General features: G+C 52.7%; 4 protein-coding genes across 4 annotated transcripts; 1 reads left to right on the forward strand and 3 right to left on the reverse strand.

The window, feature by feature from the left end:
• Positions 1-1,295: 1,295 nt before the first annotated feature.
• N7458_001356 (uncharacterized protein) lies at positions 1,296-3,014 on the reverse strand (the record flags this gene model as incomplete). The annotated part of the gene is made up of 1 exon (XM_056904739.1): positions 1,296-3,014. One exon carries the CDS (start codon positions 3,012-3,014, stop codon positions 1,296-1,298), a length of 1,719 nt encoding a protein of 572 aa, XP_056768846.1.
• An 886-nt stretch (positions 3,015-3,900) lies between these two features.
• On the forward strand, positions 3,901-4,947 carry N7458_001357 (uncharacterized protein; the record flags this gene model as incomplete). Its single annotated transcript, XM_056904740.1, has 1 exon — positions 3,901-4,947. One exon carries the CDS (start codon positions 3,901-3,903, stop codon positions 4,945-4,947), a length of 1,047 nt encoding a protein of 348 aa, XP_056768847.1.
• Positions 4,948-5,311: 364 nt separating this feature from the next.
• N7458_001358 (uncharacterized protein) lies at positions 5,312-9,269 on the reverse strand (the record flags this gene model as incomplete). The annotated part of the gene is given in 4 exon segments (XM_056904741.1): positions 5,312-6,398; positions 6,457-7,874; positions 7,895-8,483; positions 8,494-9,269. 4 exon segments carry the CDS (start codon positions 9,267-9,269, stop codon positions 5,312-5,314), a joined length of 3,870 nt encoding a protein of 1,289 aa, XP_056768848.1.
• Positions 9,270-11,619: 2,350 nt separating this feature from the next.
• On the reverse strand, positions 11,620-13,581 carry N7458_001359 (RNA polymerase-associated protein; the record flags this gene model as incomplete). Its single annotated transcript, XM_056904742.1, has 4 exons — positions 11,620-12,354; positions 12,414-12,730; positions 12,751-13,295; positions 13,367-13,581. The coding sequence occupies 4 exons, from the start codon at positions 13,579-13,581 to the stop codon at positions 11,620-11,622; spliced, it is 1,812 nt and encodes a 603-aa protein (XP_056768849.1).
• Between the last annotated feature and the right edge of the window lie 118 nt (positions 13,582-13,699).

Consider the following 13,699-nt stretch of genomic DNA (forward strand, 5'->3'; position numbering starts at 1 on the left):
TGGAGCCCGCGGATGTCTCTTAGTGCCCTCATAAGCTTCGTCGGAGGTTCATCTTCATTAGCCACTCCGCAGATCTTGACCAACTCTGCTGTTGGGCCTGAAAATTGCGGGCACTGCCCACGGCTTCCCCACGAGAAACGGCTGTTGGTGGAATTTTCCGGTCTTTGTCAGACACAAATCAATTTCCAGGAGCGTAATAATGCTTGTTTTCATGGGACTCTTTTTTTTTCACTGAAGCTGCCGTCAACATCAGGAACGCGGTTGTTGATGAGACTCGTGTGGGAGAGCCGCCAGGAACAAGATTTTGCCACATGGTTCGAGCTAAACATCACTGCCGAGGCGGTGTTCAGGGTCCTCGAGTCCAAGCACGCGTTGATACTGCAAGAGAACCCTTTCAGAACCTGCGTTCAGACCCTGACGATCGGCATAAGCACCGCTCGACTCCACCGGTGGTCACCAATGGGTGGAGACTGGAGAGGTGAGGAAAGGGGAAAGCGCTGAAGGCGTTCCAGGGATCTGCAGTGGTGTCCCGCTCCAAACACGTTTTGGGCACTGGACGACTGACTTGACGGACTACTTGACTCCCACTTTCAGCGGGAGCGTTGGACCCCACACACAAGGCAGGACTCATTTTGGCCCTTGGCCGTTTATCGCTAGGACGAGTAGCTAATGTCAAATAGTCGGACGGGTGGGCCTACACCCGTTTTGTTGCTGCGTGCAACGGGGCACTGTCAAATACTGAAGCCAATCCCCATTCCGACGTCCAGGAAGGAGCTCAGAGGTCATTATCATCATGATCAACGGCATTTGAGAGACTTGAAACAATAGAGGTGGTCAGCTCTCCACCGCTGAATTTCTTGAAAGGGGGCAAAAAGAGGACCCCTGACGATCCCAAAGAACCCATCGCCAGCGTCGAATCTTATTCGGGAAATGTCAAGTTCCCTCGAAACAAAGTTCGACGGGATAACCTTGTACGCGCGGGGAACCCTCCGCTAAGCACGCTTAGTCTTGCATCTTTGACCGTGGAAGACAATAGTCGTTGATAAGACAAGCCAAGGGCAAAGTACAGAATACGAACAGCCCTACCTACAGTGCACTAGCAGCATGCTTTGCTCGGAGGATATCTCGAAACAGTTAGAGTGCTTATTTCAACGTTTTCCACTCTCGACCCAAAAGAGTATCAAACGCTGACTGTCATTCTTCAATAGTGCCAAATAATGACAGCTCGTAGGAAATTACACAGGCTCGATACTACCTACTTCGGTATCCCGCGATAAATTAGTTAACTATACGAACTAAATACTCCCAAATTGCAAAAAACAAGGGTGGATTCCACCCCAATAGCTGTCCCCATCCTCGTCGTACGGGCGCGAGGCTTCTCTGCACGTTGGCTTCTCATAGTCCGCCACCGAGCCCATGGGCCAGATCGGGACCACGCAGATCTCATGGTTCTCGCAGCCACGGCACTCTTTCCAGCTCGTCCAGTCCAAATAGTCAATTAAAGCTTGAACGTTCTGCACTGCAGACTCGAGGTCTTCCTCGGTCCAGGCGGCCAGCAAAGTCGAGCAGACACGGTGTGCGACGCCGTGCACAGCTCGCGCTGCGAGCACATGCGAGTCCTGGGTTTCCAGGGGCAGGAACTGCGTGGCACATCTGTTGGCCTCGGATGTGGTGTCACGCTCGCTGTAGTCGATGAATGGGGACAGGAGGGTTTCGATGTGGTCGTGCAGACTCTTGATATCCGCGAAATCGCCTGATGCCAGGTAGGACAGTTCGTCGCTGTACCGCTTCACAATCATGTCTGTGATAGCTTGCCAGTTGCGTGAGGTCTCGGAGGCGTCGTGGGCCAGGATCAGTGCAGTCAGTTCCTTGCGAACAACGTCCAGTTCTGCATCGGGGACTTGTCCCAGGCGCGGTAGAGACGAGTTTTCCGCGAAGAGGTCCAGGTCGTACGCGTATGCAGTCACGAAATGCTCATAGTTGAGAGATACTCTGTCTCCTCCGATGCCTCCATACCGCGCAGTCACTGCACGCATCCACCGAGCCGAGCCCATACCGGGTGGTCCTCTTCTTGGTCCCTTGGGAGGACGACCCCTTCTCTTCCCGTCATCCTCGTCTTCTCTTGGGCTAGCATGTCCATCATGCATCTGACCCTTGCGAGGGCCATCCGCCCTCTCGTCTGACTTGACCTGAATAATCCGCACGGGGGTCAAGTCACGCTCGAATGCACACAAGATAACCTCAAAGCCAGCCTCCATACGGATCACACCATCGATACCACCAGCCCACTCATTCTCCGCCATCTCGCATGCCTTGGTTGCACGCTCGAATTCGCCCATGCGGCCCCGTTGGCCTTCCTTTGGCGAGTCATCCAGTGTATTGTTGAACAAAAGAATATCCTGCGAGTCGAGTGTGCCCTTGTTCGTTTTGGCTGCAGACATGCCATCAATGTACAACAGACGAAGATCCTTTGCGGCGGCATAGGTGTGAAGATACCCAGCCTCGTTCTCCGAAAAGGTCTCAAATGGCGGTGGGGGCCCGGGAGGATGATGCGGTGGTTCTCCAGGTGGTGAATGCGGTGGTGGTCCAGGAGGTTTATCACCTGGAGGATGATGCTGGCGGCGACGAAGCTCTTCATGGTGTCCACGCTCTTTCTCGTTATCATCACCGTCCTCGGGACGCTCACCATTCTCCGGGCGCCGAGGCCGCGGGCCCATATGAGGCCGCGCGAATACCATTGCATGCTCAGGCTCAAAAGCAAGCCATTCGGTACCGTTTACCGGAGTCGACTTCGAAGTACCGTGATATAGCTGTGTCCCCGCTGGAACATTGGCAAGGAAGAACGAAACGCCATTATGATGAAGCGACGAGCCCCATTGGCGCATGGAGTCGTGAATAACGTTGAAAATGTGGTTGGCATTTTCAATCACCGCTTCAGAGTCTGAAGATGCTGCAGTTCCACCCGATAAGCTCAGCAAAGAGCATATCGCGACTAGAGACTGCGACGAGCGCATGTTGGTTCAAAGATCGCTGTCGTTCGGGAGGTGATCACAATGGAAGATCAAACTTTGATATGAACAATTCATAAAATACTCTCTTCGCAGAAGAAAGGCTTCTGCCTTGATCAAGGTCGTTAGCGCCAGTCGTTATCTGATGGGCTTTGAGATTTTGGACTCGGATGCTGGAGACGCGTCATCACGCCAGACGCTAGCCACCTTTCGCTTTTCAGTAGTTTTCTCCGAGGGTGAATGGTAGATTCGACAATCGTGTGGCTTGTGTATGGCCAATTTCAGACACAATAATTGACGTGGCCATCGTCTGTGGCCCAAGTATGGGCCACTTGTGTGGGCCACTTCGTAGATGACGCAGGGAGGGAGAGGTCCGCGCTGCTATCAAAAGGGATTTAGTTTACGACTGGCTGTGGCTTAATTTGTCCGAGGCCAAGTGACCAAATCTTATTCAGGCTGCCTTCAGAAATAGCCGCGATACCCACATTATTCGATGTGTTTACTGCGCGTAGAGATCCCCTGGGTGTTTTGCTGGAATTGGATCTAATCAACGTTAGGTCCTGCTTCTCAGTATGTAGATTCATTGTGGGATGTCCGTCCGTCCGTCCGTCTATTTATTCAGGTTCTCGAAGTTCTCAACTATTTAACAACAAACCAGAAAGAAATATTTCAGAGAAATTTAGATCACTCAGATCTACTTCCCAGGGCCAGTTCTCCGAATGCTTTATAAATCTCTCCATTTAACTACACAAGCAGTCACTACGCCAGTGTATCATTCCCCGCAATGATGAGCCCAAGGGTGCGCCTTTCGGGAAAGCACCGAGCGAGATAAGATCGCGACCGCGTCCACTCCATAAAGTCAATCAACCTCCCTCCCCACCAAACAATAGTAATGCCCCCCGGCCCGCTATACACGAGTGCCCGCTCTATGATACAACGCTCCCCCCGCCGTCATCGAAGCCTCCTCATCACATTCGACGCCTTCGAGACCCTCTTCTACCCGCACCCGCCAGTGCCAGACCAATATGCGGCGATCGGCCACGACTTTGGGCTCTCCCGAACGACAGTGACACCAGACAAGCTCAAAGCCGCGTTCAAGGATGTGTACCGCGTCCAAACGAAACGATACCCCAACTACGGTCGTGCAGACGTGCTCAAGGGTCAATATGGAGGGCCCAAACAATGGTGGGAGGAGGTTATCCGGTGTAGTTTTGGACAAGTGCTAGCCGCAGAGAAGAATGGGGATTCTTCGCGGACAGAACCCCAGGAACACGGAGATGTCGATCTCCCCCGCGGTATGATCGAGACTCTGCTAAATCGGTTTGCGGGAGATGGAGGCTACACGTTATACGACGATGTGGCTCCGTTTTTCGCCCGCATGCGTGAGCTGAGGGCTTCCTCAGACACTACCCCCTTTGATCGGATCGTGCTGGGCGTGATCTCAAACTCTGATGACCGGGTTCCTGAAGTGCTCAAGGCGCTGGGTCTCCGTGTTGGAGATACACGAGCAGACGAGGATCGGTCAAGTATGGAGCTACCAGGTTTCGAAGAGCGAGGATCTAAACAAAGGCCCCAGCCACAGGGCCCGAATATTACGAACCAAAAGGACCAACTAGATGCAGACCTGGACCTGGTAATTACCAGTTACGAGGCTGGCGAGGAGAAACCGAATAAGCTGATCTTCGATGTTGCGAAGCGGCAGGCTCGATTACTAGTACGACAGGATGCGCATACACATGGTTCGGCTCCAGCTGGTCTGGATGACGCTGGTGAGTGGACTTGTATACATGTTGGGGACGATTATCAGAAAGACTATGTTGGTGCTATCGATGCAGGCTGGCAGAGCTATTTCCTTGAACGGGATGGTAGTGCAGAACGCCCTGCGCACACTATTCGGTCGCTGATGGACTTGTTCACCGAGATGAAGATTGGCTCGTAAGATTCAATGACACAGTCAATATTCAATACATCAATGCCTACGAACTGCAGCGAGACTTAATACCGAGATCACAAGCCATCATATCCTACGCAAGGCAGTACGTGGCCAGGCCAGCGGCGTGATGTCTTTCCAAACATGCCTGCCAATTTTATAATATATATGCAGATAGAAAGTATCATGGAAAGCTTCCCGGGTTGTACCCTTGATTCAATTGAATACATCTCGCAGTAGTTTAACAAAAATATAGACCCGAATCATATCCGTTGACCCGAACGCCGAGACATTAGAACGCTACCAGAATCGCAAGTGAAGAACGCCCAAAGATTTTCATGCTAACACAGTCTGTCCCAGGCGGGCCAGTCACTTAATCCCATTGTCCCTTGCCAGCGAGAGCACCCAGTCCATTGCCAGCATGCTTGCCCAGCAGCTTAGCAATATTAGCACCGCCATTGCGTTGCTTCATGCGGAGCTGCTTCTCGCGCTCCTTCTCACGGGCGGCAGTGTAGGAGTTGATGGCACCGCCCTTCTTGGGACCAGACGGGGCAGGCTGAGAAACACGGTTGGCGTTGGATGAAGTCGTGCTAGAGCTGGATGAAGAGGAGGAGCCCGTGTTCACGCGGCGCAGAAGCTGAGGTGGACGGAACCCGATGGGGTTATCCGACTTGCCACCGTTGTGGAAAGCAAACTTGGTATTGGCAGAGGGTCCAGTGGCGGAAGAAGCTGAGTTAGATGAGGCCTGGCGGAGGAGAGCAAGGCGATCAACGACAACGCCACGAGTACGTCGTGGATGGCTAGGCACAGCGAAGCCGTCTTTGGACTGAGATCCTGCATCTTCAGAGTACGCTTCGTCATTGCCAGTGCTCGAGTCATCGTTACCTTCGGCTGGCTCTTCCTCGTCAATGGAAGCGTCTTCGTGGAAGGAATCATATTCGGGGGTCTCGGTCAAGAATGAAAGTGTCTCCCGGATTTCGGCAAGAGTAGCTGGCTTCTTAGACATCGCACTGGCGGGTGTACGGCGAAGATGAGGTGGTGGGCGGTTGGTGACATCTTCAGCGGATGCCTCGAGGGGACGCCTGCGCTTCTTGCTGTCTTGTGCCGAGTCGTTCTGCTCCTGTGCAGCATCTTGGGAGGCCTCGTTCTGAGAGTCGCCCATCTTGTCTTCAAGGAACTCCAACTCAAAGTCATCCTCATTATCTCGGTCTTCAATGGCTTTGAAGAACGCAGCCTTCTTAGGGTCTTCAGCGAGTTGGCCGATCTTGTCATCCGCAAGAAGGGCACGGCGCATCTTTGCAAACTCGCGTTGCTTTTCACGCCGACGGGCTAGGCGTTCATCGTCCGAGTCTTCAAGATCAAAGTCATCATCACCACCACGGCGGCGACGCAAGGCTCCAGTCGTAATGTCTTTGTACAGCTTGGCAACATCTTTCTCGTCACGGTCTCGTTGGTGCATTCTGAGGTTGATATCGTTAGCAAGGCATCTAACTAATGGTAGCATCGAGGTCGACTTACGCGTTCATCGCGGCAAGCTGCTTCTCATCAACAACTTCTCCACTCTGATCGTTGATCATCTGCTGGTCGTAGGCATCCTCTTCACCTTCGCTGTCATCACTGGCACCTCCAAGACCAGCATATTCGTCTTCGGATTCCTCCGCAGCTTCATCCACAATATTCTTGGCATTGCTGTGCTTCTTGTCAAATGGAAGTGGTACTTTCTTCGCTGCCTTCTTCATGACGTTGAAGGCATTAGCATTGACCTCGAAGTCGCCCTCATTTTCATCTTCTTCGACCATGGATAAGTGTGCTGCGCGGCCCCGTCGGAGTTGTCGGCTCTTCCGTTCCGCAATGGGCGACTGACTCTGGCCGAGGAGAACTGTATCAACAGTTGAAACCGGCGGGGTTCCTCGGAAACGCTTAGACGGATCAAAGGGTGAATAAACAAAGCCTTGATCTTGGGTAGGGTCTGGTGGCTGCGAGTACTGAGAGAATTTGTGCGCAGCTGGCGATTCTGATACCCTGGTAACATTCTGGTTGTAACCGGTCATGAAGTCGGGCTCGAGAGATTGTTCCTGACTATCGCGGACGAGAATCTCCGAGTCCTCGGCACGAAGTCTGGGGACGGGGCGACCAGGATCCGGAAGGGAGAAAGGCATTGTAGAAGAGGCGGGCTGGCTAGCCCCATCATGGTCATCGGCTAACGTGCCAGCAAATGCTTGAGTAAGCCCCATAGACATGTCACCAGGTGTGTCCATACCAGGAAATACAGGTCGCTCCACTGACTGCGGGTCGTGGGAGGGTGGCCTAACTGGGGTGGAAGGCACTTGAGGTTCATCGTCATCGTCGTCATTGACCACACGAGCTCGTCGCTTTCGTCGGATACTAGGAGCTTCGACCAATGCGTCTACATCTGACAGTTCATCCTCAGCCTGTTCATCGGCAGACTCATCGTCGTCGTCTGCTTCATCGTCGAGGAATCCGGGGTTCTCGTTAACGATTTCCTCATCTTCATCATCTCCCTGCGATCCATCTTCGTCTGAGCCGGACAGGGCATAGTCGTCATCGTCTTCATCGTCATCCTCATCGAGACCTTGGGTCTTTTTCTTTTCGGCTTTTTCCTGTCGTGCAATCTCATCGGCTTCTTGGCGCGCCTTCTCCATCATATTTTCAATATCGTCTTCGAAGGCGGCACGCTCTTCAGCTGATTCAATCACGATACCCTTTGCACGGAGCTCTTCGATGCGCTCCCGTCGTTCTTTGGCAGCTTGCTGACGGGCTCTGTATAACAAGTTCGCAGAGAGTTCTGCCGAGTTCATTCCGGTGTGCTTGCGGCTTGGTGATGTCAAATGGGCCAATGCTTTCAGCGTGGTCATCGAGGAGGATTCTTGCAATTTCTTGGTAGGCAGATTTTCGAAAGCAGCAATGCGGCGAGCCTTGGGGGGGATGTAACAACCTCCAAATCATCATCGCTATCATGATCTTCTTTCTGGTGCCGAGCAACTTCTTGTCGGGAAAGGAGAACACGGACTGGGGGCTGGGTTGGCTTGCGGGGTGCTTTCTTTGCACCCGGAATGGTGAGGTCCTTCGGTATCTCGGAGGCGGGAACATTGACTTTCTCGAGTGTCGGTGTGCTGTTACCATTTACGTCGTGCTTGTCCAGGCCAGCCGGGACTTCAGCGACATCAATGGAAATGGGTTTGTCTGCATCAGAGGGACCGAGTACGGGTGATGTGTGCGGCGTCTCCTTGACATCCTTTGGACTTTCACCGTCAGAAGAATGTTGGGAGCCGGCAGTCGAAGACGAATTTGGAGCAGCAGATTCTGCGGTAGAAGGCGCCGGCTGCATGAAGTTGAACCTGGCGAAGAGGCTCTCCTTTGTGATCTTCTTCTTGGTCTGAGCCTGATGAGCCAGTTGCATGTTTCGGCTTAGGCGCTGCGTCTCCTGTCTCATCTCCTCGAGAGCCTTCTTGCTTGCCTTTCGAGGCTGGCGGGCTTTCTGGCTCAATGTCCGTGCAGATGTAGCCTCCTCTCTCCTCGCTTTCCTCTCCAGACATGATCTCGGAGCTAAAATGCTCCAATTGAGCGCGCCGGGCTGCCCTTTGTTCATCCTCGATGCGTTCACGCTCCTCACGCTCCTTGCGCTTTTGGGCGACGAGGGCGAGGAATCTCGCATTAGACTTGGGGTTGACATCGGAAAGGTCGTCTGTGGTGAGGTCTGAAGCGGTAGCATCGTTCTGCGGGGCTGCTGGAGAAGAGACAAACAAGGGCGAGAAAGAGCGTGCGCGAGAGGGTGACTTTGATGAATCATGACCCGCAGGAACAGGAGACTGGGCTGACTGAGCATTGGCCCTCCTCCGAGGGGCAGCTGTGGGCAGTTCGTCGTCGCTGGATTCGTCGACTGGCGAGGGGCTGCGACGTGTTGGCTTTTGTGTTTCTTCTTTTTCGGTACGCAAAGCCTTGGATAATCGAGAAAATGCAGAGTCTTCTTGGGGCTCCGAGGTATTTGTTGAAGTATTGGCATCGCCCTGCATGCGAGCAGCCATCCTGCCCTTGGGCCTCACGATCTCATCCGCATCCTCGGAGTCTTCTTCGGAGTTGTTTAGCTGTTCAGTTACGCGCATCGCAGTAGAAGTGTTCTTGCTTCCGAAGTCCAGCTTCGGTAGGGACAATTTGGAATTAGTAGGCCGTGAATCAGACTCAGAATCGCTGTCAAATTGAGCCATCATGGCTTTGATTTTCTGGCCTGGGGTCAGAATGCTTGGAGAATTATCGGCGGGCGACATGGAACGCGCTGAGCGCGTTGAACGCGGCGTAGAAGGTGTAGACATTGTGGGTTGGGGGGTATCAATCATGCAACATATAAGTTGGGAAGTCAAACCCAGATGTTTGTCATGACATGAAGTAGTCAATTGAGAATCAAGACGGGGTTGAAAGGGCTGGGTAGGTGGGTGTGCGGATTTCTCAAGGGCGCATAGTCAAGACGCGATACGCGTGCCTCGCGTTGCCCAGTCGCGCCCACGTGATGCTTATCTTATCGCCAACTCCACATTATTGAGAAGCTGGATTGATAGTGACCTCGACAGCTTTCATGGCTCTCACCTCAGGTTTTTCAAATGTTAGACTCTGTACCCAGGGACTATCTTTGGGACATTTCAATATCCGTGGGAAACACATTCTAAGGCATATCACTGAACACTGAAACAGATAACCCTCTATATCATACGGTGTCTTTAACTGTAACCCTGTAACCCAACACTCGGACATTTAATGATATAGACTATTTTCTAAATTTCTAAAATAGGTGGCGCTTGCACTACCCAAATAATTTCTTACTTGATCACAAGTACGGTTATATTAATTGATAATGACAGTCGTCTCCGCAGAATAACTTGATCGCCAGGCTGTCTTCGACGTAAGGTCCTCTTGTCCATCCTGCCTGGATCGCCCAGGCCCAGCGTTCCCAATCGGCCTTGCATAGAGCCGCCCCAAAAATATGGTTCATTTTCAATAAAAGTTTTCGGCATAACAGCATAGTGATCAGTGTCCCCTCTACCGCAAAGATTGCAACAACTCTTCTTCTTTTGCGCAGACTAGAGGCCCGAGGGACGAGGGGGTTCAAGTGGCCGAGTATCACCGTCGCATAAGCCATACCTTCCAAGCATTCAGCTAGGCAATTCAAGCACTTAATGGAAAAGTGCTGCTGTTGTTTTTATAGTCAACATGTACGTATGAAATTCTGACCAGTTAGGACCAACGCCGCAAAAGCTCAACCAGCTCGCAGATATAGATGATCACCTGGTCGTGAGACTTAGCGAACTTCAGCAGAGGGCGTTCGTATAAGTCTCCTCCTGAGAATATGCTTGCTTCCTCTTCATTTTGGGTCAACATATCACAGTGGTGTGAGAAGAACAGAAAGACTCATCGGCGCAGGGAAGTATATTCGCCGGTATAATCCGAATGACATTGCCAGCGTCGTAAATCTTGTGGTATCTTGCTATGACGAGATTGGGAAGTTTTGAATGGTGTAGATGAGTGATAACCTCCACCTCATCCATCCTCCAAAGAGCGATGAGAATGAGGCCCTCGCCATTGCCGAAAGACGATCGACGTGTTGGCTCATGGCCGTTCTATTGTAGCGAGCATGAGCTTCACGTGTGCATGGTCTCATGTAGACGGAGGAAGGACATGACAGATTGCTATCTTCGCTTGTCCCGTTGATACTCCTTGACAAAAACCGTAGAATCCATTAGTGGAAGCACACTGCAACGTCTTCTTTGAGACTAACCGAGTACACCGTGGGCAAGAACATGTGTTTGCAGATTAGGGCGAGGTGGCCGTGAAGTTCATGAGGAAAGATGATCTTTTCAGGGTTTGGTATACCGGGTCATATCTATTGAGCTGGGCTTTGAGCATCCAGCTTTGGGACACGAGCGAGTGAGTGTATATAGCCGTTTGAGGTATAGCAGCAAGTGCGGAGTTCAACACGCCCATAGAGGATATTTATACTCACGACCAGATACGAGAGAGGGGAAGAAGGAAATTGGTAGAAAGTAAAGCCAACGCAAGGTGTTATACAGCTCAGTCTCTCGGAAAAACCCAAGCCAGGCCTGTATTGCAGGGCTGGCTAGCAGGATTTGGCAATCTCCATGTTTATGAGGTTAGATCCAAAAGCAACAAGCATTTCGTGAAATTGAAAGTCTCGGTTAACTTCTTACAAGGTATTTCCTTTTGGACTTCTTCCTAACAATCGTCTATGTCCAGGTATAGTGAACTAAGCAGACCTGGAAACGCCGAAGCTGGGCCATCAACCGCAGACTCCGTATTTCTACGTTGTAATGCAACTAGAATACAATTACAGACTCGGGATCAGGCGTTCTTTGCGAAAGTTGTTTCACTGCACCTAGGTGCTGCTTATGCTCCATCTCCAGTGTGCTCATAATACAGATTGTTTGTCCCGTGGAAGTCTTGGGGGGAAACGCCGCAAAGATCCTGCGCCATACCGCGATAGAAGAAAACAGAAATGAAAGGGCAAAAAACAAAGACCATAGCGCATCATCTGCAGCCGCTGAGAGCTAGATTTTCTTATGTGTACATGATCGGTAAATCCCCGAGTCAGTGATTTCCGATCGGGTAGCATATCGTCCAACTGGACGAAATGCAGCAAGGAGAACAGATCATCTAGATCTCGATATCGATATCCAAATCCAGGGCAGCAATGTTCTCGTCATCTGTGTTGCGGTAGCTGATCATGAAACCGCTCTTGGGCTTCTTAGGCGTGACACCAGAGGTTACAGCTCGGGCGGGGCCATCAGTAGCAACCTTGGGTGACTCCTTGGGGGTGTCGGTAGGGGTGCCCTCTGTAGGGCTGGCATCCTTGGGCTTATCGGAGAGATCGTGATGCGTCTTGGCAACGGTGCGAACACGCATGAAGGGATCCGGGGCGGCCTCTCCGCGAGCGACGGCGGCGGCACTCTTGCGAGCAGCCTTCCGCTCTTCAAGCTGAGCACGGCGGACGTTCTCGTAGTTCAGTTTTTGGTTCCGGAGGTTGATCTGGTGGACACGTTCGGCTTCGGAGAGCTTCTTCTCGGAGCCTGCTTGTGTCTTGATAAGGGATGTGCCCCAGGATAGCTTGGGGTTCACGATATCATTCAGCTCCTTTTGCAGCGTCTCGGCTTTCTCCTCGTCGCCGCTGGCGCGGGCGAGCTTGATATCGCGCTCAAGATCAGCACGTCGGAGGATGTTCGTGTCCTCGTCCAGGACACCTTGTCTGCGCAACTTCCGGGTCATCTCCTCGGGGGTGAAGACGTGGTTGATGAGACGGTTGATGTCTGCAACCTTAGATGCCAGCTTGCTCTGTGTGGCCATCTTGCAGTCCTCAACTGCCAGGGTCTTACGGTAACGGTTGTATTCGGCCTGAATGAGCTGTTAGTCTCTGAAACTCGTGCGCCTCGAGAGTTTGAAGGGCGACATACCTCAGTGAATGGAGAGTCGGAGCAAGCAATGAAGGGGAAATCTCGCACAGCCTTGCCGTGGGCCAGCTTGGCATACTGGTCAGTGATGAAGGGACGGCCATTCTTGGCCTCCATGGCGTAGGGCTTTCCGGTGTTAAAGCCCTGGATCAAACAAAGGCGGTACTCGTTCACGCCAGTCTCGTGGTTGGGGCCGATGTTGACACGAGCATAGCAGCCGGTGATGGCTTCCTCAAATCCAGGGTAGAAGCAAACCTGAGCAAAGTTGCTGCGGCCGACGCGAGCGCGCTGAACGTCACGCAGCTCGGCGGGGGGTCGTCCTTGGGAATGGAAGGCGAACGGCGGTCTTCCAGCTCAAGGTCACTCTCAAGCTCAGCGTCTTCGTCTGAGATATCAGAGCCGCGAGAGCGAGAGCGACGGCGCGACTGTGTAGTATCTCGGCGACGTTGTTCATCACGCTTGCCCTTCTGCTCACGCTGGCGTTTGTAGGCTTCGATGGCGTCTGAGGCTTCTCCCACTTTGCGGCCGCCCAGGGTGGTCTTCTGTCGAGAACTCTTGCGCTGGGTATCATCGAGGCCGGCGGCTCCCGCTTTACGCTTGGCCTGCTTGGCGGCAGCACGCGCTTCTTCGCGCTCGCGAGAGGCTAGAAGACGGCGCAGAGCCAGATCTTGGTTGTGGCGATCGACCTGCTGAGCACGCTCCGAGAGCAACTCTTCACGTTGAATTTCAGGCATGGCCATAATCTCTTGCTTTTCCTTTGCAGAATAGTAAAGCTTGTCGTAAGGGAAGATGGGACGGTCCTCGTCGTCGGTGGCTTCTCCAGCTTCAGAGTCGGACTCGGACATGGGTGCAGATTGGAGGGAGTCATGGGACTCGGCTTCGGATCTGGCAAGTGAGGCAACATCAGTGAGAGGCTCCCACTCGCCGGTGCCTGGTGAGAGCAATAGGCAACTTACACTTCACCGTCCTCTTCGTCCCTCACAGGCTTCTTTCCTCGGCGTGAAGCCTTCGCAGTTCCTTTGCGCCCCATTGTTTCAGGTGATTGATCACGGTCTGGTGAGCGAGGAGAAGGAGAAGGCTCTGGAGAGTCATCTTTCTGGAGGGGAGGCGAATGTTCCTCCTCAGAGTCACCGGCCAGGGCCAGGAGCTCTGCATCCAAATCGTCCGCCATTGTGCCTGCCTAACGTGCCTTTGTGCCTGCTTCACCAATCCAGCAGTATATAATAGGCACCCAATGCCCTAAGAAGGGTCCTTCCCAATAGAACCTATCTTGGTGCCTCTGGAGGCTC

This window comes from Penicillium daleae (assembly GCF_028827525.1).
Source record: "Penicillium daleae strain IBT 16125 chromosome Unknown utg000002l_segment0_segment0, whole genome shotgun sequence".
Lineage (NCBI taxonomy): Eukaryota > Fungi > Ascomycota > Eurotiomycetes > Eurotiales > Aspergillaceae > Penicillium > Penicillium daleae.